General features: G+C 55.3%; 10 protein-coding genes across 10 annotated transcripts; 6 read left to right on the plus strand and 4 right to left on the minus strand.

The window, feature by feature from the left end:
* Positions 1-383: 383 nt before the first annotated feature.
* On the plus strand, positions 384-1165 carry MRS44_007772 (mitochondrial 54S ribosomal protein bL17m; the record flags this gene model as incomplete). Its single annotated transcript, XM_046269241.2, has 2 exons — positions 384-599; positions 677-1165. The coding sequence occupies 2 exons, from the start codon at positions 384-386 to the stop codon at positions 1163-1165; spliced, it is 705 nt and encodes a 234-aa protein (XP_046134220.1).
* A 162-nt stretch (positions 1166-1327) lies between these two features.
* Positions 1328-3602, minus strand: MRS44_007773 (uncharacterized protein; the record flags this gene model as incomplete). The annotated part of the gene is made up of 3 exons (XM_046269240.2): positions 1328-2627; positions 2679-3389; positions 3460-3602. The coding sequence occupies 3 exons, from the start codon at positions 3600-3602 to the stop codon at positions 1328-1330; spliced, it is 2154 nt and encodes a 717-aa protein (XP_046134219.2).
* A 396-nt stretch (positions 3603-3998) lies between these two features.
* On the plus strand, positions 3999-5174 carry MRS44_007774 (uncharacterized protein; the record flags this gene model as incomplete). Its single annotated transcript, XM_046272709.2, has 2 exons — positions 3999-4106; positions 4218-5174. 2 exons carry the CDS (start codon positions 3999-4001, stop codon positions 5172-5174), a joined length of 1065 nt encoding a protein of 354 aa, XP_046134218.1.
* Positions 5175-5673: 499 nt separating this feature from the next.
* Positions 5674-8350, minus strand: MRS44_007775 (uncharacterized protein; the record flags this gene model as incomplete). Its single annotated transcript, XM_046269243.2, has 6 exons — positions 5674-6390; positions 6444-6784; positions 6839-6918; positions 6976-7308; positions 7361-8193; positions 8300-8350. 6 exons carry the CDS (start codon positions 8348-8350, stop codon positions 5674-5676), a joined length of 2355 nt encoding a protein of 784 aa, XP_046134217.1.
* A 2897-nt stretch (positions 8351-11247) lies between these two features.
* MRS44_007776 (uncharacterized protein) lies at positions 11248-12509 on the plus strand (the record flags this gene model as incomplete). Its single annotated transcript, XM_065620649.1, has 3 exons — positions 11248-11311; positions 11603-11741; positions 11792-12509. 3 exons carry the CDS (start codon positions 11248-11250, stop codon positions 12507-12509), a joined length of 921 nt encoding a protein of 306 aa, XP_065476721.1.
* A 108-nt stretch (positions 12510-12617) lies between these two features.
* Positions 12618-13242, minus strand: MRS44_007777 (uncharacterized protein; the record flags this gene model as incomplete). Its single annotated transcript, XM_065620650.1, has 2 exons — positions 12618-13008; positions 13130-13242. 2 exons carry the CDS (start codon positions 13240-13242, stop codon positions 12618-12620), a joined length of 504 nt encoding a protein of 167 aa, XP_065476722.1.
* A 472-nt stretch (positions 13243-13714) lies between these two features.
* MRS44_007778 (uncharacterized protein) lies at positions 13715-16149 on the plus strand (the record flags this gene model as incomplete). The annotated part of the gene is made up of 2 exons (XM_065620651.1): positions 13715-15787; positions 15841-16149. The coding sequence occupies 2 exons, from the start codon at positions 13715-13717 to the stop codon at positions 16147-16149; spliced, it is 2382 nt and encodes a 793-aa protein (XP_065476723.1).
* Positions 16150-16882: 733 nt separating this feature from the next.
* MRS44_007779 (uncharacterized protein) lies at positions 16883-19042 on the plus strand (the record flags this gene model as incomplete). The annotated part of the gene is made up of 3 exons (XM_046283542.2): positions 16883-18489; positions 18552-18873; positions 18923-19042. The coding sequence occupies 3 exons, from the start codon at positions 16883-16885 to the stop codon at positions 19040-19042; spliced, it is 2049 nt and encodes a 682-aa protein (XP_046134213.2).
* A 1007-nt stretch (positions 19043-20049) lies between these two features.
* Positions 20050-22114, minus strand: MRS44_007780 (uncharacterized protein; the record flags this gene model as incomplete). Its single annotated transcript, XM_065620652.1, has 3 exons — positions 20050-20115; positions 20170-21350; positions 21400-22114. 3 exons carry the CDS (start codon positions 22112-22114, stop codon positions 20050-20052), a joined length of 1962 nt encoding a protein of 653 aa, XP_065476724.1.
* A 1610-nt stretch (positions 22115-23724) lies between these two features.
* MRS44_007781 (uncharacterized protein) lies at positions 23725-24733 on the plus strand (the record flags this gene model as incomplete). Its single annotated transcript, XM_065620653.1, has 2 exons — positions 23725-23986; positions 24153-24733. The coding sequence occupies 2 exons, from the start codon at positions 23725-23727 to the stop codon at positions 24731-24733; spliced, it is 843 nt and encodes a 280-aa protein (XP_065476725.1).
* Positions 24734-25608: the final 875 nt, after the last annotated feature.

The raw sequence follows: 25608 nt of genomic DNA on the forward strand, positions 1-25608 counted from the left end.
GTTGGTCGATCAAGGCCTAGATGCAACGTCTCATAGCGCGCCCGAGCTCAATTGCCCCAGGATCGCGTGCAATTAATTCCCTTGGAGGGGGATGTTGTAAGGTTTGGTGGTGGGTTGACGTAGCTTCCATTGGATCTCAGGCCCTCTGTCTCTCTTTGCCGTTCTCGGCAGACGAGACGTGCCGGCTCCGAAAATTCCAAGCCAAAAATTTCCACTGCAAACCACCAAAACGACCACCACCACCAAGAGAAGCGCCATATCGGAGGAGCCGCCCACGTGCACAACCACGACAAGTTGAAAGTCGGCCCCCGATCCTTTCGAATTGCAATCGCATCGAACCGAAGTTTACCTCTACGACCCTGCGCTTCTAGCCATCCGCTACAATGGCTGGTGGTCTCGTCAAGTACCGGCATCTGAGCCGCAACTCTGCGGCTCGAATGGCCCTGTTGCGCGGTCTCGTCACCCAGCTCGTCAAATATGAACACATCCACACCACTTATGCAAAGGCGAAGGAGGCCCAGCGCATGGCGGAGAAGCTGATTACCCTGGCCAAGAGGGACAATGAGCCCTCGCGGAGATCAGCACAGGGCATCCTATACGTACGTCGACATGAGGGGGCATTCTTGTCGGGTCAATTGCAAGGGACATGATGCTGATAGGACAATCTCCGTTGTAGACACCACACATCCTCCTCCCTAAGCTTATGGGAGAGCTAAGGAACCGATACCTCACTCGTGAGGGAGGCTACACCCGTGTCGTCCGCACAGAGTCCAAGAACACCTACGACCAGGGCGAGAGCGCCATCCTCGAGTTTGTCGACGGCCCCAAGGACTCGCGCTTCATGATGACGGCCAAGACGGTCGCCCGCGACCGCATGCTCGGCCAGGAGCACACCCCCGTCACCCGGACCAACATCAAGAAGGTGACGCAGTTCCGCGGCCAGCAGCCCTTTGAGGATATGGTGCAAAAGTTCCTGCTCCTCAAGGTCGAAGGAGACAACGTCGCCAGCGACGCCAGCGACGCCAAGCCCCGAGATGAGAGCAGCTTGGCAGAGGTCGAGGCCGAGAAGACGGCGGATAAGAACGCCGAGAAGGCGAGGGAGATGGCGGCGGGCATCGTGCCAGAGTCAGTCAAGAAGGCGACACAACAACCAAAGAGCTCATGAAACTGAGTTGTAACATTTGACGAGCGGGATGAAAACTCTGTACAAAATCTGTACCAATTACTATATCATGACACATTGTGCTTTTAATCCATTGACGAATACCTCGACAGTCTGTGTCAGAGCTCTATCAAATTACCTGCCCCAAGGACAACCAACGTCCATCTATATAAACTCAAAGGTATCACCGCGCTCCTGAATCATCTTGCCCACTCTCTTGGAGCCCACGATGCGCTCCAGCTTCATGACATCATACTTGGAAAACACAACCTTGACACTCCCCTGACCAGGCTCAAGCCTCATGTCCTGCTCACTCTTGCTCAGGTAACCACCTGCGATCTCATTGTAGAAGATGGGATTGTCGGGCAGTCCGTAGAAGATGACACGCTGCACGCCGCGGAGCTGATACCGTCTGAAATGGTGAGCTCGCTCAGTGTAGAGTAGAACACGGTGGCGGCCGTTGAGGAAGTGAGATCGGGCTCGAGATGCCTCAGGGACGTCTGCATACTCCGAGATTGCCCCAAAAGTGACATTCTCGACAGCGCTTGAGGTCGCAAAGTAGTTGCGCACACGGACAAAGTCGAGGTATGAAGGGATGAAGATGAGAGTTCCAGTAGCATCCTTTGCCCGCTTGGCCAACGAAGGGACAATGGCCGAGGTAAAGTACTCGAACCTGGCATCAGGGTCCTTGTCAACCGAGCTAGACTGGAACCGCGAAAAGGTCTGCTTCAGCTTGACGCCGAGCTGTGACAGTGACCCGGGGTATTCAGGCTGCAGGCGGACCTTTCCAGCCCAGTTATGACAGTGCAGTCTGAGCAACTCTGAGAGCTCGGGCGTGTTGAAGGCAGACAAGACGACAGTCTGTCTAAAGTACTTTGCCCAGTCCTCCAGGTACCAGTTCCTCACACGACTAAAGTCGCAGCCGTGGGCGTCCTTGGGCTGAAGGTTGAGGTGCTCAAAGATGAACTCGACGTGCTCCCAGTTCTGCATGAGGAGAGCATCCGCTTGATCCACAACCACCATCTCGATTGAGCTCAGGAAGTCAAAGTCGAGCTTCTTGTCCTCTTCAGATCCAATGGCCATTCGAAGACCGAGAGGGCTGGCAAAGAGAATGTCCGAGTTGTAAAACTGTGAAAAGTACTTGATCGTCTTGCGGGTAAACTTCATGCCCAGACGGAACATGTCGTCATCGCTGCCCTCAAAGAGATCTCGGAAGTCAGCTGGCCTGTCATCGCCAAACTTGGCCTCCTTGTCGACGTAGCCTTCTTCGAAGCGCTTGCGGTTTTCTTGCTGGTCTGGCTCGCAGAGGTCGCGAATAATGTTGACAATTCGGAGACATGAGTTGCGAGTGGGGAGGAGGAAGAGCACCTTGGGACGGGTGAAGCCCTGGTCTCGAAGCTCTAGTTCCGTATCCTGTCCTTCCTTGGCCAGCTTGTAGTTATTCTTGATGACTCGATCTCGCGTCCTTGTCTGGGTTAGTAATTGGAACTGCAGTCTCGGTGGTTGGGCAACTTACTTGAAGACGTGGTTGAGGGCATGAAGGCATGTCAACTTTCGCAAAGAATCCGAGTTCCGAACGGTGCGGTCGCAATGCAAGACATCGCTATAGTTGAAGAGTAAGGGGCTGAACGCGCGCTGCGCAGTATCGAACTCGCCAATCTTGCGGGCTGCCGTCTCCTTAAGCTTCTGCTTGAGGCTGAGGCTGTCCAGACCGGCCATAGGTTTGGGTACCTCGGATCCTGCATCCGAGTTGGGATATGTGACGGTGGCTCTTAGATTCTGTATCAAGGCCCTCTTGGTCGCCCACTCCCCCTTTTGTACTGCCTTGACTCTCTTTGCGACCGTGTCGTCGTCGGGATGCGCAAAGTGCGTGTCGAAGGGATCCGTTAGGTTGTCCTCATCTTCTGAATCGTCGTCGTCTTCTATTTGCTCCTCGGCATCTTGGTCCTCAGGCTCTTCCTCGGCTCGGTCAATATCCTTCTCTTCCGCTTCTTCGTCGGCCTCCTCCTCATCATCTGAGGACTCTTCGGGTTGTCCTTGAGCTTCCTGGTGTTCCAATTTCCGTCGCTTGGCCGTGGGTGCATTGTTTTCGGTAAAGCTCTGCAGAAGAGTCATATAGGGTTTAGAAGATGTCTGCTCATCTTCATCGTCGTCGGCGTCTGAATCGACATCCTCCATCACTTCGTCTTCAGGAGCAGACTCTGCTTCGGAACCAGAACTTTCTGACCTGGTAAGAAGAGAATTAGTATAAGAACTGTTCGGAATCATGAGAAGAGCAAAGCATTTGGTAGACTTACTCATCATTATCTGCGAGTCGAGCTCCATCGAATCGTCGATTAGGTCCAAACCGACTGGTTGCTCTTCCTCTGCCTCGACCGCCTCTACCTCTTCCCCGACCTCCACGGCCTCTGAAATTGCCTCCTCTTCCACGAGGAGCCATAGTGTCTAACCAAGTGCCGAATTACTTCAAAACAAAGAATGGCGCTCCGAAATTCGACCGTTGAAACTTGCAGAAAAGCGTCTGTCACGGTTGGCAGGAAAAAAAAGTTGTGAGGCTACCTCAGCCTTGCCTTCACAAGCCACACATTGGTGGGGTAATGTGGATCACCGTCTCGGCACACGCCACAAGCCCGGTCTTATCTCTAATCTTAGCGCGCACAACCCCAGCGCCCGTCCCGCCAAACCAACCTGCAAATCTTCAAAATTTGGACGGCATCGCGAAACTCCGGCCCGGCCTCTGATCTGAACCTCGTGGTTTAACCTCCTACCTCTCCTCTCCACCTACACCACAATCCTCCTCCTCACCCCCCGCCAGCCCCGAGATCAGTTGCCCAGTATGGCTGCTGCTACCGAGAGCTTCATCCACCTCGCGAGGCCTCTGGCGCCCAATACCGTCGGACTCCAGACTAACCTTGCCCCGCTCACGGTCAACATCCAGCCTCAGGTACGATTGCGATAACCCCTCTCGCCTCGGCGCCTCGATATATGCATCCTGAACCCGTCTGGATATCCTCTGCAAGGGACTGCCTTGGCTAACTGGACCTTTGTCCTCTAGGCCGTCCTCTCCATCCTCGACCACGCCGTCCGACGAGACATCCGAGACACCCAATCCACCCGAGTCATCGGCGCCCTCGTCGGCACCCGTTCTGAAGATGGCACCGAAGTTGAGGTTCGCTCCTGCTTCGCCATCCCTCACACCGAGGAGGAGGACCAAGTCGAGGTCGATGTCGAGTACCAGAAGAACATGCTCGCCCTGACCCTCAAGGCCTCCCCCCGCGAGCACCTCCTCGGCTGGTACACCACCTCGCACGAGCTCAACAGCTTCAGCGCCCTCATCCAGAACTTCTTCGGCAGCCCTGACACGGGCACCTTTCCCCACCCCGCCATCCACATGACCATCTCCACCGAGCCCGGCGAGGACATCCAGACCCGATGCTACATCAGCGCCCCCGTCGCCGTCAACGCTGAGCGGGCTGCCGACAGCTGCCTCTTCATCCAGGTTCCCCACAAGGTCCTCTACGGTGATGCCGACCGAAGCGCCCTCGAGACCATTGCCAGCGCCAAGGATGCCGAGTCACGGACAGCTCCCCTCGTCTCCGACATTGAGGGCCTCGGCCGATCTATCGAGCAGACAATCAACCTCCTCGACCGAGCGAGCGAGTGGATCAACGGTGTCCTCGATGAGGATGAGGAGCCCAACAACGCTATTGGCCAGTACCTCATGAACGCCCTGTCCCTGGCCCCCAAGGTCGACCCCGAGCAGATCGAGCACGACTTTAACAACCATATCCAGGATGTCCTCATGGTCAGCTACCTGGCCAACACCATCCGCACTCAGATCGACCTTTCTCAGCGACTGGCCGTTGCCAACCTGACCAGCCCCGAGAAGGAGGGTGAGGGCAAGTCTGAGGAGAAGGGCGGCCAGCGGGGAGGCAAGCGAGGAGGACGAGGCGGCGGTCGCGGCGGAGGTCAACAGCGTGAGCCCCGGGAACCCCGTGAGCCCGCTGAGTAAAGAGGTAAGAGGGAAGAGAGAGGAAAGAGTCGAGTCGAGTCGAGGTTCTAGATATCGGAGCCCAGGGTAGAAGAAAGCGATGTCCCGACGACAACCACTAAAAAGTCTAGGATATCCCTCCCTGAGAGGCATGTGATATGAAGGCACGGGTTATTGTGTTACAATAAAATCATGGCGTTGCGGTAGGCTTGAGAATTAGGTATGGCACCTGGGGCCATAGAACTGAATTCAACCGTCATATAAAACTATCTTTTCCCCAGTTCTGTCTGTCTGTCTGTATGAATGAATCAATGACCTCTACCTCCCCTGCCAAGAAGAATTATGTCAAAGTGGAATTGACTCATCTAGTAAATTGGGCCGCAGCCTACAAATTCATGTCATCCATCCTATCCACCGATAACGCCAAGATGCTAAGTATGCCGTGTACGCCTTAATGGGTCTCCCGCCTTTGAACACCATGTGATGCTTCCCCCTCCTTTTTTTTTGTAGTGTATGAGTATCAAATTCCAGTGGCTGGCTTCTGAGGTAGAGTCGCCGGGTTGCCGTACGTCGGCAGATGTGAAAAGGCCTGATTCGGCCCCTGTGTCATGTTGGGTCGGTTAGGGATATGTGCCGGAGGGTTGTGAGGGAGGGGTTGGGGAGGAGCCATATGTTGCGGGTTCTGTGGCATGGGGGGTGGTGGAGGTGCATGTTGAACATGGGCCACATGCGGAGAGTGATATGCTGGCATAGAGCTGCTGGACCCCTGCCTCACCATGCCATACCCGCCTCCATATGGCTGGGGCATTGGCTGTTGATAACCGCCAGGGTATGCAAGGTGAGGCGATCCGACCTGAGGGCTGCCATGATGTGATCCAGGAGCAGTGAATGGTGGCTGTGGAGGCGGAACAGGAGCCATGCCGCCTCCGGGCACGAACGATTGCGTCTTTGGGTTGAAGGCGTGGTTGCGGTTGTAGCTACCTGGGATGGGGTGCTGGCTCTTGGGGTCGTTGGGGTTGGCGTTTGCCGGAAGCTGACCAAACGCATACGGGATCCCCATGTGTCCTTGAGGCCCGCCTGGGGCAGGTCCCCTAGGTTGGGGTTGATACTGGGCGGGGGGAGCAAACCCAGGCTGCCAGGCGGGTTGCTGTGGTCCAGTCGGGGGCACAGGAGCACCGTACGTGGTCATAGGACTTCCATTAGATGGGTAGCGTGGCTGGTTGGCCTGAGGAGCATACTAAGAGGCGTTAACGCCCAAACGACGAGTCTCATCAAGTTGGGACAACATACCGGAGGCATAGCATATGGAGGATAGGGCTGGTTAGGCACCATACCCGGCATCGCGGGATACCCAGGGCCCTGCTGAGCATAGACGGGACCCATCTGGCCTTGATACGGCGCGGGTGGCGGTCCTTGGGCACCATATTGAGGGTTGGGCGGCGTCATGTACTGAGGTTGCGGTACCCAAGTCTGTTGCTGAGGGCCCCAGTAAGCTGTGTACTGATTCCTTGAGTCAAAGCTGTCGGAATCGTCACGTCGCTGCTTGCCGGTTTTGCCTCTCTTGCCTAGATTCGACTTGTCTTTGGCAGACATGGAGCTGGCCCTTGACACTCCGTTATCGCCATCGTTTTCTGGACTTTAGTTAGTGTGATTCTTGGCATGATGATGTTCAATCCAATCCTTACCTGTAACGTTCTCCTCCGAGCTACCGAAAATGCGTTCTCGAGCTAGCTTGTAGAGCTCTTCGCGCTCTTCTCTTGTCAACCTAGGTAGTCATAGGTTAGTTTCGACTGTAGATAGTGAATTGAATTGGTTCACGAACTTTTGATTGGCAGCTGCTGGCTTATCCTTGGAGTCACTGCCAGTCTCAGAGGTTGGCTTAGAGGGACTAGCACTTGGGCCGCCCTCACTATCCTGACCGCGCCGCATGATCTTCCTGGGCAGCACGGCCGGTGGCGGAGTGCTGCTGCTGGACGTGTTGGGGTTCGGATTGATGAGCGCCAGTGACGTAGGAACTCGACAAAAAGGTGTTCTGAAAATCCGCACAGATCCAACGTGAGGCTCGAAAGAATGCGTCATATGGTAATAATCAGCCAACTTGTGGGTTAGCATCCTGCAGAATGAGTTGGACGGCGGGAGGTCCATATAGGGTTCCCTAGAAGAGGGGGTTAGTACTACTCGAGATGAGGTGGGACGTGAGAGCGCACTTGGAATCCTGGACAAAATCGATGACTTGCTTCTCCAATCGTAGCAGGAAGAGCCGATCCTTAGGCGAGGCCATGGCTTCAAGAAGTTTTTCATCGGGAGCTTGTCTATAAATGACGTTGAGGGCATCTGAAGAGCCGCCGACACCAAGAGGGGCGCCGGGAGGCTGCTCGGACGACGAGCTCTGAGGGGTCAAAACACCCTGAACCACGACGCCTGGCGCGGGCTGGGGATGCCTACGCTCTGGGATGTCCCCAAGAGGATTGCCTCGCGCCCTGGCAGCCAGCTCGGATCCCATGCGTGAGCCGGCAAGTAGAGAGCCGCGGATGGAGAACGCATCGTCGTCTTCTGCGGCGGCCTTGACGCTGGCGCTGTCGTCTGGCCTGAGAGACTCTTTCTCGTCGAGTGCAAAGGTTGTCCCCGAGGTGATGCTCTTTCCGTCCAGACTCGGAGGTTTGGTGCCAAGCTCAGAGCTGGAGTCGGCCCTCTGAGAATCGTCGGATCCGCTGTCCCTGCCAGTCACGATCGTCGGTCGCTCAGGAGCTAGGGGTCCGCTGCCGTTGACAACAAGACTGGGCGCCTTTTCTCTGAGGCTCAAGTCATTCAAGGAACCCGCGACGTTATCCACACCGCTCCTCTGCTCGACCATATTGGCAGTAACTCGGGGCTGCGGCGAGGGCGTCTTCCCAGTTGGTGCCTTGCCTGATCGGCCATTCACAATGACGGGCGCGGTAGATGTGGGCGGCAATGTCGAAGCCATGGGGGACTCTTTTGACGGGGTGGCTATCCGTCGCAGCGCAGGAGGCGCGGAATCTTTTGATACGGAAGCGGCAACCTGTTGCAGAGAACAAATTAGTGTCAAACAAGTGACGGGATTTCCCTCCTCGAGACAGGAGAACCATGTACAGCGAGGAGAGACGGGACAGTGGGCGGCAAGCTACCTTGGCGAACGAGGGTTTTGGAAGATCAGGAGACACTTGGGCCGTGGCCATGATGGACGGCGATGGGGGCTATAAAGCCAACCCAGAGAGCGAGGTGGGTAGAAAGGCAAGAAGATATGAGACAGGCACAACGAAAGCAGCAGTCGACCAGGTGCGAGGTGAGGCTGCAACTTTTTGAGGCTGCGGCTGCGGCTGCGGCGGTGACGACAAGGCGATGGATAGGAACAAGGAAAGGACAGGACGGGATCGGGAGATAAAATCAAGAAGCAGAATCGATCGAAGAGGACCAGCAGAAGGAAAACGGAGTCTCGGTGCTCATCGTCGTGTTGTAAAAGGCATTGTTCTCCAGCTGATGGGGGGTGAGGTTTCCGAGGAGGAGGGGTCGCTGGTGGTGGTACGCCGTTTTGGCTGATTCTGGCCGCGGGCTGTTGGTGCTGGTGTTGGACTGTCTGTGTTTTTTTGCAGTTCAGTTGCAGTGACTGAGTGAGACGGGATCGGAATCGGGAGGTTGAGGCAACGCCCTGTGACGCCCAGGTCCCAAGGCCAGGCGAACGGCGGGAGAAGAATGGGCACGCGGAGGGAGGGTTGAGGAGGACAGGGCCGAGATGGAGGCGAGCGAAAGCGATCGATCAGGCAAACGAAAGACGAAGGAGAGGAAAAGACGCGGCGGCCAATCTGACAATGGAACCTAGGCGGCCCGGGGCGCAAGACGGGGCGATGCGATGACGGAGGATTAGTGGAAGAAGGGTTTTGGATGGAGGGGAGCAGCAGCGCAGGAGGTAGGTAACAAAGGAGGGCCCGCGCACAGTGAGAGCTAGAACCCAGGGGAGAGGGACGGGCGCTGCCCTGACAATGGACGGAGCGATGACCACCCGCTGAAGACGGGACGGCCGCTGAAAGGCGGGAGTGGAGGACCGCTGAAGGAGCCTGGGCCACTAGAAAGTGCAGATTTCCAGCGGCATGCGATGGACGGCCAGTCAAAGCAAAGGGGGATTTGACCGTGGAGGTTATTGCTGGGACCAAGAAAATTATCCTACTGTGCTCTTCTGCGTATGGCTCCAGCTGCCGCTGTCATCCAATTGCAATTACAGTGCAGGCAAATCAATGTGCAACAATTCGCGTTTGTACACTCGGGATAGACACCGACCGCTTGGTCTTTTCCACAAGCGGGCCGAAGAGAGTACAAACTCTGGGCAAGCGAGGCATCAAGAGACCAAGCAAAGGAGTAATACTCCTGAAAGTATCCGTACACCTCCAATATGCCCTGTTCAGGGACTCCTGTGTGGTGCCTTCCATGCATGCAGGCTCGAGACGAGAAAAATGATGATTATGTAACCAGTCACTTTTTGATTTTTGAGCCCGACCCTGAGCCAAGCCTGGTCAGACCTCCTGCAGCACTTTCGCCCAGGATCTCCCCAGGATGTTTTCTCAGCTATTGCATGATGTTGGGCACTCGAAGCGCCTCTCCAAGTGATACGACCAGACTCGTCTGCTTGCTGCCCTACTGACATCTGTCGTAATTCCTCTGGTGTCCCGGAGCACAACAAACCTTGCCGCAGGCCGCTACCCACTGTCACGAGATGCAATCGCGGGCAGGCAACTCACAATGGATCCCTCCTTGAAAACACATTGACAATAGGGACATGTGCTTGGGTTGGAGTCCTAGTTTCGGATCATGACTGGGAGGTGGATGAAATTCCATCCTTTCAAATGGCCTTTACAGGAACGCTTGTCTGTCATTCTGAGGGCTTCTGGTGTGTCATGGTGCTTCAGTTGATGCTTGTAATGCTTCTTGAGGCCAACAATCCTTGGCCATTCGCTTCTGCGGCCATGGCGTCAGATTCTCTCCTGCAGCAACATCACCACCCCGTCAGGACCAATTCCGTCTCAGCCTACTCCGTACAAAGATAAGGATATGTGTGTGTTCCTAGAACTCGCGGACCGAGGTCATTAAGCACAGTGTGGGAATGCCGACAGAATAGCACAGACCCGCCATCTTCACGCTGGACCAAGAGAAATACTTTTTTTTACATCAAAGATCGTGGATCATTGCTGCGGGAGATAGGAGAAGGTCTCCATGGGTTGGTTAAACAGTTATCCGCTGCAACCAACCAGAGAGACGCCTGGGTTTCACACCGTCCGTTTCCTCATTCGCCAATATCTCATCACAAGGTCTGACTCTTGCTTTCATTGATGTTTGGAAGAACCGACGGCGATCACGGCGGCGAGATTGCTTGAGTCCGAAGACTTAGACATGGCCTGCCATGACTGTGAAAGTCTAGGATTGGTATCAGGTGTATGTGAAAATAAGGCGAGCAACTAGCACTGTGGAGTGCATCAGGATAGCCCGTGGATGAGTGAGTACCTAGCGTGAAAGCTGGTGGTAAGTACCCGAGACCCGTCGTCATGTGATGGGTGCAGAACAAGAAGGGGAATTTCTGATGACCCATCTTGTCTGTCCTTGTGAGAATCAACTAATTCATTCGGTCATCAACCAATGATGGTTGGTTGTGGTGTGTTTGTAGATACTCTGCCTGCTGTCAAGGAGGCCTGGCTCTTTCAAACTATGCTAGACATCGCATCCCGGCAAAGGCAACTTAGCTTCTGAGATCGACAATCCTTTAGATCAATAACCCACTCGAAGGGGCTTTATTTAGGCTCATTTGAAGGCCGAAGTAAAGAGGTAGTTCAGACTTCAGCGCATACTTTGCCTCGAGTCTTTCCGCCCTAGTGTAAGGCCACTATTGAGAAAGAAGATGAAGAAATCAACGCTAATCAAGATTTACTCATGTTAGCCTTTATGGTATTGGATGCCAAATAGCCAGGTGGATTGAAAAAAACACCGCCGCTCTCCCCATACAATTTTGGTGCCAGCACCGGCGGTGTTTTTTTCAGACCACCTGATAGCCAAGTTGATCTGCCATTATCTGCTCCTTTGGACAGCCCCAATGCGACTTGGCTCGCCCAATCACGTGACGCAGGCTGCCGACATCACTGAAGAATCATCCTCAGGTCTCTGTTGCCTCACTGACCATCAACCTTTATCCCAACCATACTTATCAGAAACGACCAGATATTTCCCGATATTCAGTAAAGATACATCAGTCTCACTTCGATTTATCCTACTTCACCCCTGGAAAACGATTTTCCGAGCGCAAGCCATATCACATCTGATATGTTTACTTACAGGGGACGTGGCGGCCCTTCCAGGTCGACACCAACCAACGTGCAATGTCAAAAGTGTCTGAAGAGAGATATGTATTCCAAAAACGTTACAATGAGTGCCTGTGCTGACCATCTTAGAAAGCCACTACTCTTATGAGTGCAAGGCATCTTCCCAGGAGCGGCCATACGTGTCGCGCCCATCGCGTTCTCAGCAATTTCGGAACCCAAAGCTGGTTCCCAAGCTTACCAATGACACATTGAATCCCCTGGAGAAAAAGTGCGTTTTATTGATGAATCCTTGAGCTCTACATACTCACAAAGTCTCAGGCAGGGTGTTGCAGATGAACAGCTCGCCAAAGCAGAGGCTGAACGCGCCCGCAAGCGTGAGCGCGAGGAGCGTGATGATGAGTTGATCGAGTCTGCTGCCAAGCGCCCGAGATCCGTTTCATCGCACTCGGTCTCTACTATTTCGACTGGCGCGTCGAGGTCGCCTTCGCCTGCCAGGGAGAGGACTCGATCACCTCCACCTGCCCGACGTTCGCGAATCCCTTATTCTGATGAAGACGCTGGGCTGCGCGGCGGACGCCGGGATGATAGTCGGAGTAGGAGCCGCAGTCTCAGCCGCAGTCGCAGTCGCAGCCCGCGAGTTGAGTACCAGCACAGGCGCTCTGTGTCTCGTGACAGTCGCTCCCCTGAGGACGACCGCCGAGACCGCTACCGATCTCGGGAACCTATCCCCCCTAGAGAGGACAACGGACACTCGAGGCGACAAAGGAGGTATTCATCGGAGTCTAGGGGATCCTACGAATCTCGACATCAACACCCTCGCGAGTCGAGGTCACCCGAGCACAGGGGACGACGATTTGAAAGGCCAGATCGACGCGATACTCGGCCAGGACGGGAGAGACATCCTCGTGGGGGGCATAATGGACGGGGACACGGCCGTAGGGGCCCGCCTCCAAATGAGCAGCCTCGGGAGCGCAGCTTGAGTCCCTTTAGTCGGCGGTTAGCCATGACCCAGGCTATGAACATGGGAGGAAGATAATTATTGGGTATATTGTAAAGATAGTGTAACCGTGATCGCGCAATGCGCCAGACCCCTAAAATGCAAATAAAAAGGACGAGGAAGAGCCAACGTACAGTATCATCCACCTCATGCTCCTAGCGCAGCCTCCTCTTCCCGTTCGCGACGCTCCTCCTCTGCCTCTTCCCTCTCCCTGACTCTGAGTCCCTCAACCAAGGCCACACCGTCCATGCCGGCAGCTTCGCCGTCGCCTTCAGCGCCGTCCGCCGACTTGGTCTTGGAGGCAGCCTTTTGCGCCCCCGTGATCCGATCGCGAACCAAGCGCGCGATAGCGTTGTCGGTCCGGGCGTTGAGCACTTCCATCTTCTTATCCAGCTCCCGCTTCAGGTCCCAATTGGGCTTCTTGGGCTGCAACTTGAACAAGTCGACACCCTTATCGTCCTGCGCCTCCTCAGCAGCCTTTTGCTTGATCTCAGCCTCGACTTCGGCGGCTTGCTCCTCGAGGGTGGGCTTCTCGAGGCTGAGTGTTGGATCCTGCTCGAAACCGAGCTTTGGGCCCCGGGTCTCTGGGTCGTAGTTGCGTCCGGAGAGGTGTAATCGAGATACATCGGGTTCTGAGGGGAGACGCGGCTCGCTCTGACTCTGGCGCGACGATCTCGTCGCCTGGTTGCTTTCGCTTGAGGTTCTTGAGCTTGGCGAGCCTGGCTTTTCGGTCGTCCGAGGCAGCGCTCAGGTTAAGGTGTGACGAAGACATGGTGATATTTGGTAAGCGAAGGGAATGCGCACAAGCACGGCGCAGAATCTGCCGCAATTGAGGAAGCTCGAGGTTGAATATCGTGGGTTGAGGTTGGCGGGGTGTAAAATGTAAATTCAAGGATGGATACCTCTAAAGTTGCTGCGAATACGTACCTGGAGCGCGTCAATCGAACCGCCTGTGGCAGGGCGTCTCAGAGCCGCTGCAGGGTCAAGCGCCACTAAAACAGCCGGGGCTAAGCGCAACCTAACCTAAAAAATGTTGGTCTGAAGCGCGACAGGAGCGACCTCGGAAACGGTCCAGTTAAGAAATTCCCGTAAACCGATAACTTCCTGGACGAAAATCGACAAAACTTCCGACAGCCCGCGACAATTCAACGTCGTCCTAAGCAAACTCGCCTGGGCGATCATTATGAAGAACGGCTGACCTCGAGTTGACGCCGACTCAACTCGGGGAAATGCCAACGGCTCTCATGTACCGCGCCTGCTTCACGAGGCGGCTCGAGTCCTCGGTGACGGCGCAGACATGGACAAGACGAGCGGCCTTCCTCGCAATACGACTCAACCACGGGCACGACCGGTCGATATTTGCTCGGAGATATCATGCCACAGCTCAATCACCGCTCCCCGATAGCGAGCCTTCAATACTTGCTCAATTGCGGCCCCGTAATGCATCTCCGAACCCCTCCGAGCCCACCCTAGTGTCCGAGGCATATTCAGAACCACCATGGAGGCCCGAACAAGGTCGAGACGAGGCAGAGGCGCATGCTGAGGAGCATACAGAAGGATTGAGAGAGGAGAACAGTCCTTCTGGGACCTCTAAAGACACAGGTTTCTTCCAGCGCCGGGCTAAAAGGGGTCCGGAGAAGGCAAAGAAGCTGGCTGAGGAGCGTCGCAAAATGAAGTTGAAGCTGAAGCGAAAAAAGACGATAGCCGATCAATGGGCCTACTTACGCTCTCAAACTCCCGCCTCCGAGTTGGTGGCTGTCAGGTCACGGTTCAATTTCTGGAAGCGGAAAATGCTTCTGATCGAGGCACCCGCAAACCCGAGCTCGTGGCCGTGGCGAGATGACGGTAAATGGCTATTTGAGCTGGGGAGCTTCTCGACCATGCAGAAGGCGTGGCAGGAGCTCGATGTCGAGACTCGGAGGGAAAAGTGGCCAACAGTTATGTTGTCTACAATGCATCTTTGTCCAGAAAAGGCGGCGCAAGTCCTTGAGGCTACCTTGGATCCTCTGCCTCCTGGGTATGCCGCCTCCGACGTGGCACATTTTTGCATTACAAACTTCAAGCTTGAAGATATCAAGGTTCATCGAGACCGTGTTTCAAAAGCTGACGAGTTGCTCGAGCTGTTTGCCAAGTTGGCAGAGGACCTCCCACGCGGCCATGTGCCGTTCCGCCAGCATACCCTTGGTCATATTGCCAAGAGACTCCCCGTTGAGCAGGCAGCTGAGATGTACCAAATTCTACATCGTGCGGGCATCAAGATGCACTCCTATACCCTCCTGCAGTTCGCGAGCAAGCTTTCAGAAAGTCTCGCTCACAAAGAAACAGCTTTTGAGATCCTGCGGCATATCGCCGAGGGCGGCCACGACCTCAACTCTGCACCTGTGGCGAGTGTCATCACGACACTGCTACACACGAAGCAAGAAGGAGAAGCGTGGACCAAAACAGAGGAAGACACCTTCTCGCCACAACGAGCAATGGAGTACTTTCTAGAAAAGGGCTTCTCTCCCAATCTGGTGAGCTTCACAGCCCTGATCGAGTCACTCTGCTCTCAGGGCGATATCGCCGAGGCTGTCAGGCTTCCGCTCCTCCTGGTAGAGAACGGAGCTGAACTTGATACTCGATGCTACACGACTGTTTTCAGGGGCGCCAAGAACAGCCTCAAGGCATCCAATGTGCGCCTTGCTCTTGATGTCGCTCGAGCGGCAAAGGTGCCCTACGTGGATGTGCTCAACAATACTCTCCACTCCATCTTTTTCTTTGCAGAGATGGAATGCCGAGAAAGGAAATACCCAGCTCCATGGGTCCTCCCCCTATTCGGACAGATGCTCCGAATCTATGTCAAGAAGTTTGACCTGGAGCCTCTGCAATGGCTGGTGCCAGATACCCTACCCCTGATCTTAGGACAGGATAACGTGGACGGTATTGAAAAGTTCAGATCCGGTCCTCGGAGAGATTGGGAGTTCAAGAGCACCATCGTGCCTGTTGTTGATGAGTTCTTCGAGACAAGCGGAGGACCTCGACAAAAACCCAACGCGCAGACTCTGGCCATTATGCTACGGGCATACATCAAGAGTCTCTACCGACCTTATGACTTGATGACATTCTACACCTTCTTCAAATCCCGTCTGGAAGAACAGGGACCCGAGAGGAACTGGGCTACCGAGGTGGTCAAGGATCAGGGGAGCGTGATACATGACACGCTGATCCTGGTGATGCTCGAGCGGAAATCTCTACAACGGCCGGCGTTGCAAGTCTTTGGTGACATGCTCCGCTCCTCTCTGTACTCGAGACCAAAGGAAGAGGACAAGGCAGCAGGGGTGAATGCCGACGAGGCACCCGTCCACCCGGCTCCCAACCTCTTCACCTTTAGCATTCTCATCCACGGATTGATAATGAGGGGGAGAAGATGCTGGCCGAGCAGGTGCTCCAGGCCATGCGGGAACATGGCCTAGAACCAAACATCGTGACGTGGAACACACTCGCCAAGGGCTACGCCTCGATGCAGAACCTGTCCCAGACGGTGGGCACGCTGCAGGACCTCGAGGCAGCCGGATTCAAGCCCGACGTGCACACGTTCAAGGCATTTGCGCGACTCCGGGATCAGACCCGGGCGCTGAAGACGATGGAGAAGATCATTGACGCCAACAAGAGGCGGATGGAGCAGGATCGGGCTCGGTAATGTTGTATAAGATAACACGGCTGGAGTTGTTGAGTCATGGGGGCAGCGATACGACCTTGCTGCTGGCATTGTATCAATCACGTCATATATATCACATAGTCTCTTGGACAAATAACCCTGTACGATAGAGAGGACATGAACGGGGTAAAAAGCGGACGAGGAGTCATTTTGGGAATAGATATTACGAGCCAAGAAATGCTTGATGAACATACTCTGTTGAGATTTCTTACAGATAGTCGAGACTATCTCTGATGAGCTGGAGTTGTGAGAAGAAACCAGGTTATCAACCCCCGCATTTAACGGGATTTCGGACTTAGTAATATACAAAGTCAATAACGTTATACAACAAGTTCAAGTTTAGTTTATGCCTACTCATCTTGAACATCGACAACTATCGAGGGTAGGTATCTGTAAGTCGTCAAACCATGGTGTTACTGAAACGGAAAAACTAACCTCACTTGTTAATAGATACCCAGCGTTTCAACAAGAGCTGGACCATAAATAACAACTATATCCCACCAACAATCCTGCAGCTTGCTGTCTGGCGTCTGCGGTTCTCATTGGCTCAGAGACGGTGTGTTTGTCTATCTGCTGGGATCTAAGTTTAGGAGGCTCAGCAAGCCTCATTCCCATGCTTTGAACCAAGCATCACCACTTCTTTGTCTCTACAGCTCACCTCACCTCGTCACTTGCTACTACTGCAAGATCAAGTTGCCATTCGTCTAAGAGAATCATGCCAGACCCCGAAATCGCCCAGTTCACGGGCGTCTTCCGTACCAGGGACGCCCACCGCATCACGCGAAACCGCAAGCCCGTCTCGTGCACCGCTTGCCAGCGCCGCAAGTCGAGGTGCGACCGCGCGAGGCCCTCGTGCGGCGCCTGCAGGAGGCGCGATGAGACGATGGAATGCATCTACGGCGAGGGGCCTGATACTAGCAGGCGCGAGATGCAGTCCAAGGTCGCAAAGCTCGAGGAGATTGTCAAGCGCCTCGCCGCGGCCTCTGGTGGGCAGAAGAGGCTAGAGAGTTGTCCGAGGGATGGGTCGGATGCTGCGTATCATGGAGAGACATCGTGGGAAGCTGTGTTTCAAAGCATCCATGATATCCAAAGCGTTCTCAACACTGAAGAGGAGGAAGAGCAGCCAGAGGAACCCGAGAACTTGCCTGCCCTGGACATTGTCCTCGGAGGCGTCACTCCCGTCACAATCGACGAGCTTCGATCCAGCATGCCCTCCCGCCAAGACGCGGACATCCTCGTGCGCACCTACTTCGACGCCAAGTTCCTCGTCGTGCCCTTTACCCACGAGCGACACTTCTGGCGGCGCTACGAGCTCTTCTGGTCGAGGCCCCACGAGTCCAACCTCCTCTGGCTCAGCATCATGTTCTCCGTCCTCAGCCTGGGCGCCATGATCGCCAAGGTCAAGAGCCCTTTGCTGGAAACAGTCGCGGAGCCGAGGTTCTATATGCACCGCTCGGCGCAGTGCCTCATCACGGGGGAGTACCTCAACGCGAGGCCGTACTCGGTCGAGGCGCTCATGATGTTTGCACACTCTCGCAACGTCCAAAAGGTTGACTCGGACGCTACGATATGGTCGCTCTACGGCTTGGCTGTCCGTCTCGCCCAGCGCAGGGGGTATCACCTCGACGCGGCCAGGGTCTCTCCAAACATCACGCCCTTTGAGGCTGAGATGCGTCGTCGGACTTGGTTCATGGTCCAGACGTCTGACCTGCTCTTTTCATTTCAGCTTGGCATGCCGCCCATGATATACCAGGAAGTCTGTGACGCGGACCATCCGCGCAACTTGACCGATGACGACTTTGACGAAGAGACGGATGTGCCACCCTCAAGACCACCAATCTATCCCACGCCCCTACTGGCTTGGCGTATCAAATCTCACCTATGCCGTCTGATCCGCCGTGTCCTCATACATACTCTAGCGGTAGAACCGCGACCATACGAGGAAACAATGGGACTCCAGGCCGAGCTGGAGGCCTTCTACGACAGCATTCCCCCCTGCTACAACATCCGACCCATCAACAGCACCTCGCCCGAAGACCAGGGTCACACCATCATGCACCGCCTGATCCTCGAGCTCTCGTACCGCAAGACTCTCTGCGTGCTGCACCGCCCTTATCTCAGCTTTGCCAAGGACGAGCCCCGATACAGACTGTCCCGCGACATCTGCCGCGCCGCCGCCCAGCGGATACTGGACCTCCATCTTGAGTTTGACGAGGCCATCCGCGAGGGCGGGCGAATGTACCATGACCGCTTCATGGTCTCGAGCCTGACGCTACATGACTTTCTCGTTGCCGCCATGATCTTGTGTCTTGATCTCTGCGAGTCAACCGATATAAGGCAAGTTCCGACCATCTAACCGTAGCTCATCTTCTGACAACCACCAGTCCACATGATCGTCAGCACCGTATTCAACTCCTCCAGAGAGCACACACAATCTGGAACGAGCGCGGTGCCAAGTCCAAAGACGCTCGGCATGCCGCAAAAGTCCTCCGCGCCATCCTCCTCCGCGTCGAGACGCCGGCCGCCACCACCATATCCGAGCCAGGGACCCTTGACACAACCAGCACCGAGTATGCGTACATTGATGGTGGTACCTCTGGAGCAATGCCTGATCTTTCCGGAATCTCGATTGCCGAGTATTCTATCGATTATCAAGAGTTTCTTCCAATGGAAAACTTTTTTGGTTCTGCCGAAGGGTTTGACTGGGTTTGTTTCTCTCCCCCTATGCCGAAAGCTCTCGATTGACAAACTCCAGATATCAATTGACCACTATCTCCGATCTGGGAACGTGAATGAATCCCAACAGCCCCCGACGAACCAACCGCCTCCAGAGGCAGCCGAGTACATGCTCGGAAGGGATGTTGATTTCGACTGAGTTATACGAGGTTTGCTCATGTTTACCCCCCACTCGACAATCCATCCCATGCGACGAAATATGCGGCCTCGAGGTTGCATTGACGAGGGCGCACTCGTGTGGGCACAATCCATCATCACTATGGAGACGAGATACAGATTCCAAGACCTGACCTAACGAAAAAGTCAATTGTTTGTTGATATCACGGGTGGCCTTGGGATGGGTCGCATATGTGACCATACAGGCCAGACCGTTCACTTACACTGCATGCATAACCCAAGCGAGGCCTGACTCTTGTTTACATTGGCCCCGATTAGGAAGTTGTCAAAGAGTTTCTAGGACTCAAGTCCTGTTGGTTAGAACACATGCTCAGAGTCTGACCTTGAGGCCAAGTCGAGTGCGAGATGGCATGTTCAATATAGAACCAACAACACATACAAGACTTGCCACTTCAATGAGCAAAACTCCCAGCTATCGTCTCTGACCAACTGCAACTAAACTGCTGTAAGCAACAATCAATAATATGGATATCTCACTGCAGGCTTTCGCCCGGCTTGTTTATCTCTCATAAGTCATAGCACATACAACAGAAAACACAGAGAACCCTGCCATCCCACCCTGTCCCATCGGATACCATTCCATCCATCTTGTCCCATCATCATACCTGATCCATAGGTTGTCGTACCAACCAGCCCCTACACTCCTACTCCTGTTCAGCCAGTTCCCAAGCCCGTCTTGGGCATCCCAGATCCGACAGCCAGCGCCTCTTGTAAAACTCGCTTTTCCCAGCACTTATAACCCCTGTAAAGATAAATATCCTCCCAATAACATCAATCAACCAATCAATCAGACAAGACGCAACGCCGAGACTTTTGTACGCTTGGCTCCATTCGTGATCGTCGACAACTCCTTATTTCCACCGCCACCAAAGGAGGAGGTTAGGAGTCATCTTGACTTTATACATGTGAATACACTAGGGTATCATGACATGAAGCGAAGAAAGAGAAGCGCATCGCCGAGTACAATAATTATGAAGCGATGCCGCGGAGAACCCTCGCGGGGTTTCCAGCAACAATTGTGAAGGGAGGAACATCCTAATGCGCGAGTTAGCTTCGGCTGCTTCAAGAATGTTTTCCAGCTAGACTCACCTTGGTCACAATTGATCCAGCGCCTACAGTGCTACCCTTGCCAATGGTTCGCCCAGGAAGGATCATGGCACCTCCGCCGATCCAGCAATCCTGCTCAATGATAATGGGCTTTCCAAGCTGGGGACCCTGTCCACCCTGCCGCTTCTTGGGGTCGATGGGCAGCGAGGCCGTGAAGATGCTGACATTGGGTCCAATCACACAGTTGTCGCCAATCTTGACTTCGCCAACATCATTGATTGTGCAATTGCGTCCAATTGCCACATGGTGTCCGATGGTAATGTTGTATCCGTAGTCGCAGGTGAAGGGAGTCTCGACAGTGACATGACTACCCACGCGGCCCACGTTGGTGACTGGTGAGAGCTCCGTTGGAGAAACTCGAACAGGATCGCGGGGCTTCAGGATCTCGAGAAATAGTCGAGCTCGTTCCTCGGTAGACACGCCGATGGTCGGCGGAGTGGTGAGGTTGTTGAACCTCCAGCAGGCTGCGGCGCAACGCTCACGCTCCAGGCATAGCTCCTTGTCGAAGGGATAGAAGTGTCTTCCTGATAGCATCTCCTCCTTCTGTGTCCGTCTCTGCGGGAACTGCGAGTGCGAGAGGGCCAGTTGCGCTGCGACCTGAGCATTTGAGGTTGGTGCAGGCGGAGGAGGAGCCGGACTATTTGTCCTCGTCGGTTGCAAGACCTTAATCTGCGGGAGCTGGTTCCCAGGATGAGGAGTCTCGGGCTCCGTCCTGCTGAGATCGTGCAGGGGAGGCACGCGTTGATATTCCTTGGTCATCCTTTCTCCAAAAGGCGGTGGTGGTTGAGGATTTGCGCTGACTGGAGTTGGAAACACGTTTGCAGGAGTATAAGACATGGCAGAGAGTTTGTTTTCGGGACTTGTGACGGACGCGCTGGGCAATGTTGATGCCGTTGGCCGGTCGTCCTCGGTCACCAAAGGGCGGCCTTGTGGGGGGTCAATCCGCAAGGCCTGGCCGCGATACGGCGGCAGGGGTTCGCGCTTCACCGGCTGGGCGCCGTAAGGGCCTGGTTGTGGCATTCCGTAAGCTCCTGGTGGCACGTAAGTCGGATCCTTGGACTCGAGGGGAACTGCTGCGGCCTTGCTGTCGGGCTTCTGCCACCCTGGGCCCCGTTGAGGAGGGTAGCCAGCACAGACAAAACTACCACGGAGACAGTTACCGCCTATCAGATTGTCAGCGCCATGTTCCATGCATTGTTGGTGGTGACTTACACTCGGGCTTTTGCTCATCGCACTTCTTCTTGCGTTTACGACAGGTCAGACAGCCTGTCTTGGTTCGATTGCTAAAGTTCCTCTTTCGCTTCTTGGGGTCGTGCTGCAAGACGCCATCGCGCCTTTGCTCAGGCGTGTACTGACCGCCATACATCATGGACCGGTCATCGCCCTCCGGGCTGGCGTTGGAATAGTCGCCGTGGTCCATCTGGCCAGCAGCCCTTCGTAGCGCATCACTGATCTGCTCCTCCGTCTGGCCGTGGGCTGAGGTGGCAGAGTTCTGCTGAGAATCATAGCTGCGCTCATCACGTCCTTGCTGCGCATACCAGGAGTCCTTGTCACGGTGCTCATCGCCGTAATGTCGATAGTCTCTTGAAGGAGTTCCGTAGGGCTCGCGTGAATCAGGTTGGGGAGGGCCTGCCACTACTTCCGGAGACCGATCCTGAGGCATAGGATCTCGTCGCTGCTCAAGAGAGTCGGAGCGCTTGCGCTTGTGAGAGCTCTCTACGTCGGGGTAGCCGGGCGATTGGAATGATGGTCTGTCAGTATCCTGGGCGGGTCTTTGGTTCGATGATAGCTCAGGGGTGGGCGGAGGCTGAGTCGCGGCCGTGCTGTGTGCGCGTTCATCTGAGGCGGAGCTCTTTTCCACAGTCACGGTGGGCGGATCAGAAGCCCTAGGAGGCGAGCCCCCATTAAGGGCGGTAAAGGTCGACATGACTGTGTCAACTGCAAGTGGGCGCGAAAGCGCGCGAAGCCGTGGTTGAATGAGATCCGTGATTGAAGCCTGAGAAGTTCCGGTATCGAGCAGCTGGAAGCGTCCTGGCACCAGGCGGAATCAGACTCTCTCCCGGACCTTCCGTGGGTGGCTGTCTGGAAACCCCGGGGCACGCGATTGGCGATTTGGAGTCCAGCAAAGAAATTGACGAAATCGTAGGCCGTATCCGTGAGAGCCGTGGAGAGACTTGAATCACGGCGTGGGCGGAAAGAGGCGCGATGCGCGGTACTTGTGAGAATCTGCGCGGGGCTGTGAGATGAGCCGCAGTCGACGTGAACGCGCCGACTCTCCTCTCGAGGCCGTCAGCGAGGGCAGCGTCACCTCTTGGCGTCCTTTCCTCCGCAAGCTCGAGGATCCAAGACTAAAAGATAAAGCGCAAACCGTAGGCGTCGGTGGCGCAGAGAAATCCAAGGGTGAAAGCTGAGAGATGAGAGCTGACAGATGAGGTGAGTGGGCGGGACTTGAAGGAATGTGCGCGGGTGAGAGTCTCGCTGAGACGGCAAGACAAGACAATAGCCGGACTGTGATCGTTCCTTCCTCTGCCAATTCTGGGTCCTAGCCTAGATAATAATGGTCCACGTCAAGAATAAGGTTCAAGAAATAGCCTGAAAACCTGTTGCATGCGCGCGGGGGGGATAAAACGAGAGAAAGGCGAGAGGGCGCAAGTCAAGTCGGCAGGTGGTTTGCGGTTTGTACGATGGAGGTGGTGGGAATGGCGAGTTTCGCGGCGCTTGGGGCGTCGGTAGGTTTTTTTGACGCGCGATTATGCTGCGTCTGTAATCGGCCAAAATATGGGCGGGGGGTTCGTGGCGGGGAGCTCAGATCAGGCCTGGTCTGGTCGAGAGGGGATTTGAGGGGAAAAGAAGAGGACGAGGAAGAAAAGGAAGTGGAAAAAAAGGAAGAAGGATCGAGATTGGGGTGAGATCCTAAGACGAGGGTGTGCCGGAAGAAGAGAAGAGCAGGCAAGGCAAGCAGACAAGCAAGCGATGGGCGTAGGGGAGAGGCCAAAAGCGAGACGAGGGAATCTGAGAAGCGAGAGAGCCAGGTTCAAGCTAAAAAAGAGGGCGGCGGCAATCGACAACAGCAGTATTGACCAAAAGGCTCAAGAGCATGACCAGATACCGGCGAATCTAGGTAGTGGAGGGTTCGAATTCCCCGGTCTGGTCTCTGGCTCACCTCGAGTGATACTGAAGCGCTCGCTCCGGTTTCGTTTCAGCTCGTGTTAGCCAGGCTCAGGAGCAGGAAACAAGGCCGTCAGGAGTCAGTCAGAGAGGCCAGCGAGACAACCCAAGGTGAGGTGAGCCTCGAACGTCGAGTCGAGAGATACCGAAACAGCAGCAAGAAGAAGAGAGCAAGAAAGTGAAGCATTCGGCGCCAGCGACCACTGGGGGTGGGAGAATAATAGAGGCCGGGGCCGGGGACCCTGGGAAACCAAAAGGTGGGCGGGCAGCGGCCGGGGCGCGCGGTTGGTGTTGGTGGTGGTCGTATAGCAGGTAGCTAGCCCGTGGTACCGAAGGAGTGGAGGGAGCGGGTTCCAGTGCGGTTATGCGATGGATGGGTTTCCAGTTGACGACGAAGATGATGGTGATGACGATGGTGGTGGATGGATGGCGGATGGTGGTTCGCGGCGGCATCCAATGCATTGCATGCTCAAGACCATGGGCGCAGTCTTCGCAGAAGCCATGAATGAGATGACCAGAGTCTCGATCCAACAGAGGAACCTAACCCAGAATCCAGGGTCCGTCCGTCCCCTTCTCGCCGGTGCCATGCCTTGTCCATGCCCCGACTCGGCGTCGAGTCTCAATCGCCAAGGTAAATGCTAAGCCCGGGGCCGTGAGAATCTCCTCCGAGTTCTCCAATTTGGGGCGGCATGGCGCTTCGCACTGCGTCACTCGCCCAAGTACCTCGTCGACAACCGCAAAGTACCTGGAGCTGGCGAGGTACGTCAGGACTACCTCTGCTGCTGCGTTCTGCGCAGTACCACCCTGGTATGCACCTTGCGCGTCTCAAGAGCCAAGGTCTGAGAGCCGAGAGCAGCCTCAAGCCCGATACTGCAACGGCATCCCCAACTGCGACCAGGCATATCACATCACCATCTGGGATTGGCCCAGATCGGTCCCCCGAGCCCGAATGTGCAGCATTTGGTCCAAGATGAACAAGGCGCGGCGTACCAAGGGCTCCGTGCCATTGCTCAAAAGGGAATTGCTGTTGGCTTGCCCTCAGCGTTGGACGACAAAAAGTCTCCAGCTGGTGGCTCGGCTTGCTTCCACCTGTTGGACCATGGGAGCTCTCCTCCAGCTGGCAGGTAAGCGATCAGTAGCCCCATTGTGTCTTGTACCTCCTTCGACGAACGGAACCCCTCCGCCGCTCGTCACCTGTCTTGTCCAAACTAACGTCGCGCGCACCCCTTCTTTGGCGCTGGCGCCCTCTCCTAGCCCCTCTCATCCGCAACTCTTGCTCCCTCTCACATTCTTGCTTGGTCCCTCTGGCGCGAGCAAAACTGGCCGGGCGTCTTTCTTGCAGCCATGGGGGCCGCGCGACTGGCTGAGCGACCCCTAGTTGACGATGGGGCCGCCCTGGGCCGCCCAGAGTCTAGAGTCCAGAAGCGAGCAAGGGTCTCTAAGTGGCCCCAAGAGAAAGACACACACTCAGAGGGGAGGGCGTGTCCCCATTAAGATGCGGACCACGGACCGCAGAGTAGACTACGCGCTGCGCTGCCGCCGTCTTCCAGTCTCGAGAAACGGCACAATGTCTGGCATGAACAACGCCCTTTTTTTCTTGTTTGTGTCCTTGCCACGGTGGGTTGCGTCAGACATGATGGAGCCATCGACGGCAAACACGAGCTTCTTCTGCACAGAACTTTTCCGCGTAGCCTCTTTTGGGGCCTGTCACCTTGTCTTGTCCGAGAAGTAATTCTGAAGCCTGTTAGGTCGTCTGTCTGAGTCATCCTCGTCTATCTCACGCGCGACAATGAGAAAGACTGTGCCGCGAGGATCAGCTGCAAATCACCCATGCCCATCCATCTCTTCACTCCACTCACCTGTGTACTGACGCTGCCATGTTACGTCCATGATCGCCTCAACAATGGATGCTCGACTCGATCCGTACGACTCAGTACGTTGCCGCCATCGCCAGACCCTGGATGCCTGGTCGAGACAGCCGCTGCCGGCCGATCTTGACAGCGCTCGACCTCCAGCTGGCTCATTAACAGGGAAATGAGAAGCCACCTCTCGCGGTAATGGTCCCAACGTGTACCCGCAAGATCGTTCTTGGGGTAATGATCCGGATCCAATAAGCGACCCATGCGCCCTTCAACTGAGGGTCCCAGAGACGAGACTCGTGTGTCGGGCACCTGTAACTGACGCCTGGTGCCCTGTCGCGCGACTCTCCAAACACCTAACCGAGCATTGCTGACGCTCCTTGCTCTTCGTACC

The sequence above is a fragment of the Fusarium solani genome (assembly GCF_023522795.1).
Source record: "Fusarium solani strain SB1 chromosome Unknown bctg00000004, whole genome shotgun sequence".
NCBI lineage: Eukaryota > Fungi > Ascomycota > Sordariomycetes > Hypocreales > Nectriaceae > Fusarium > Fusarium solani.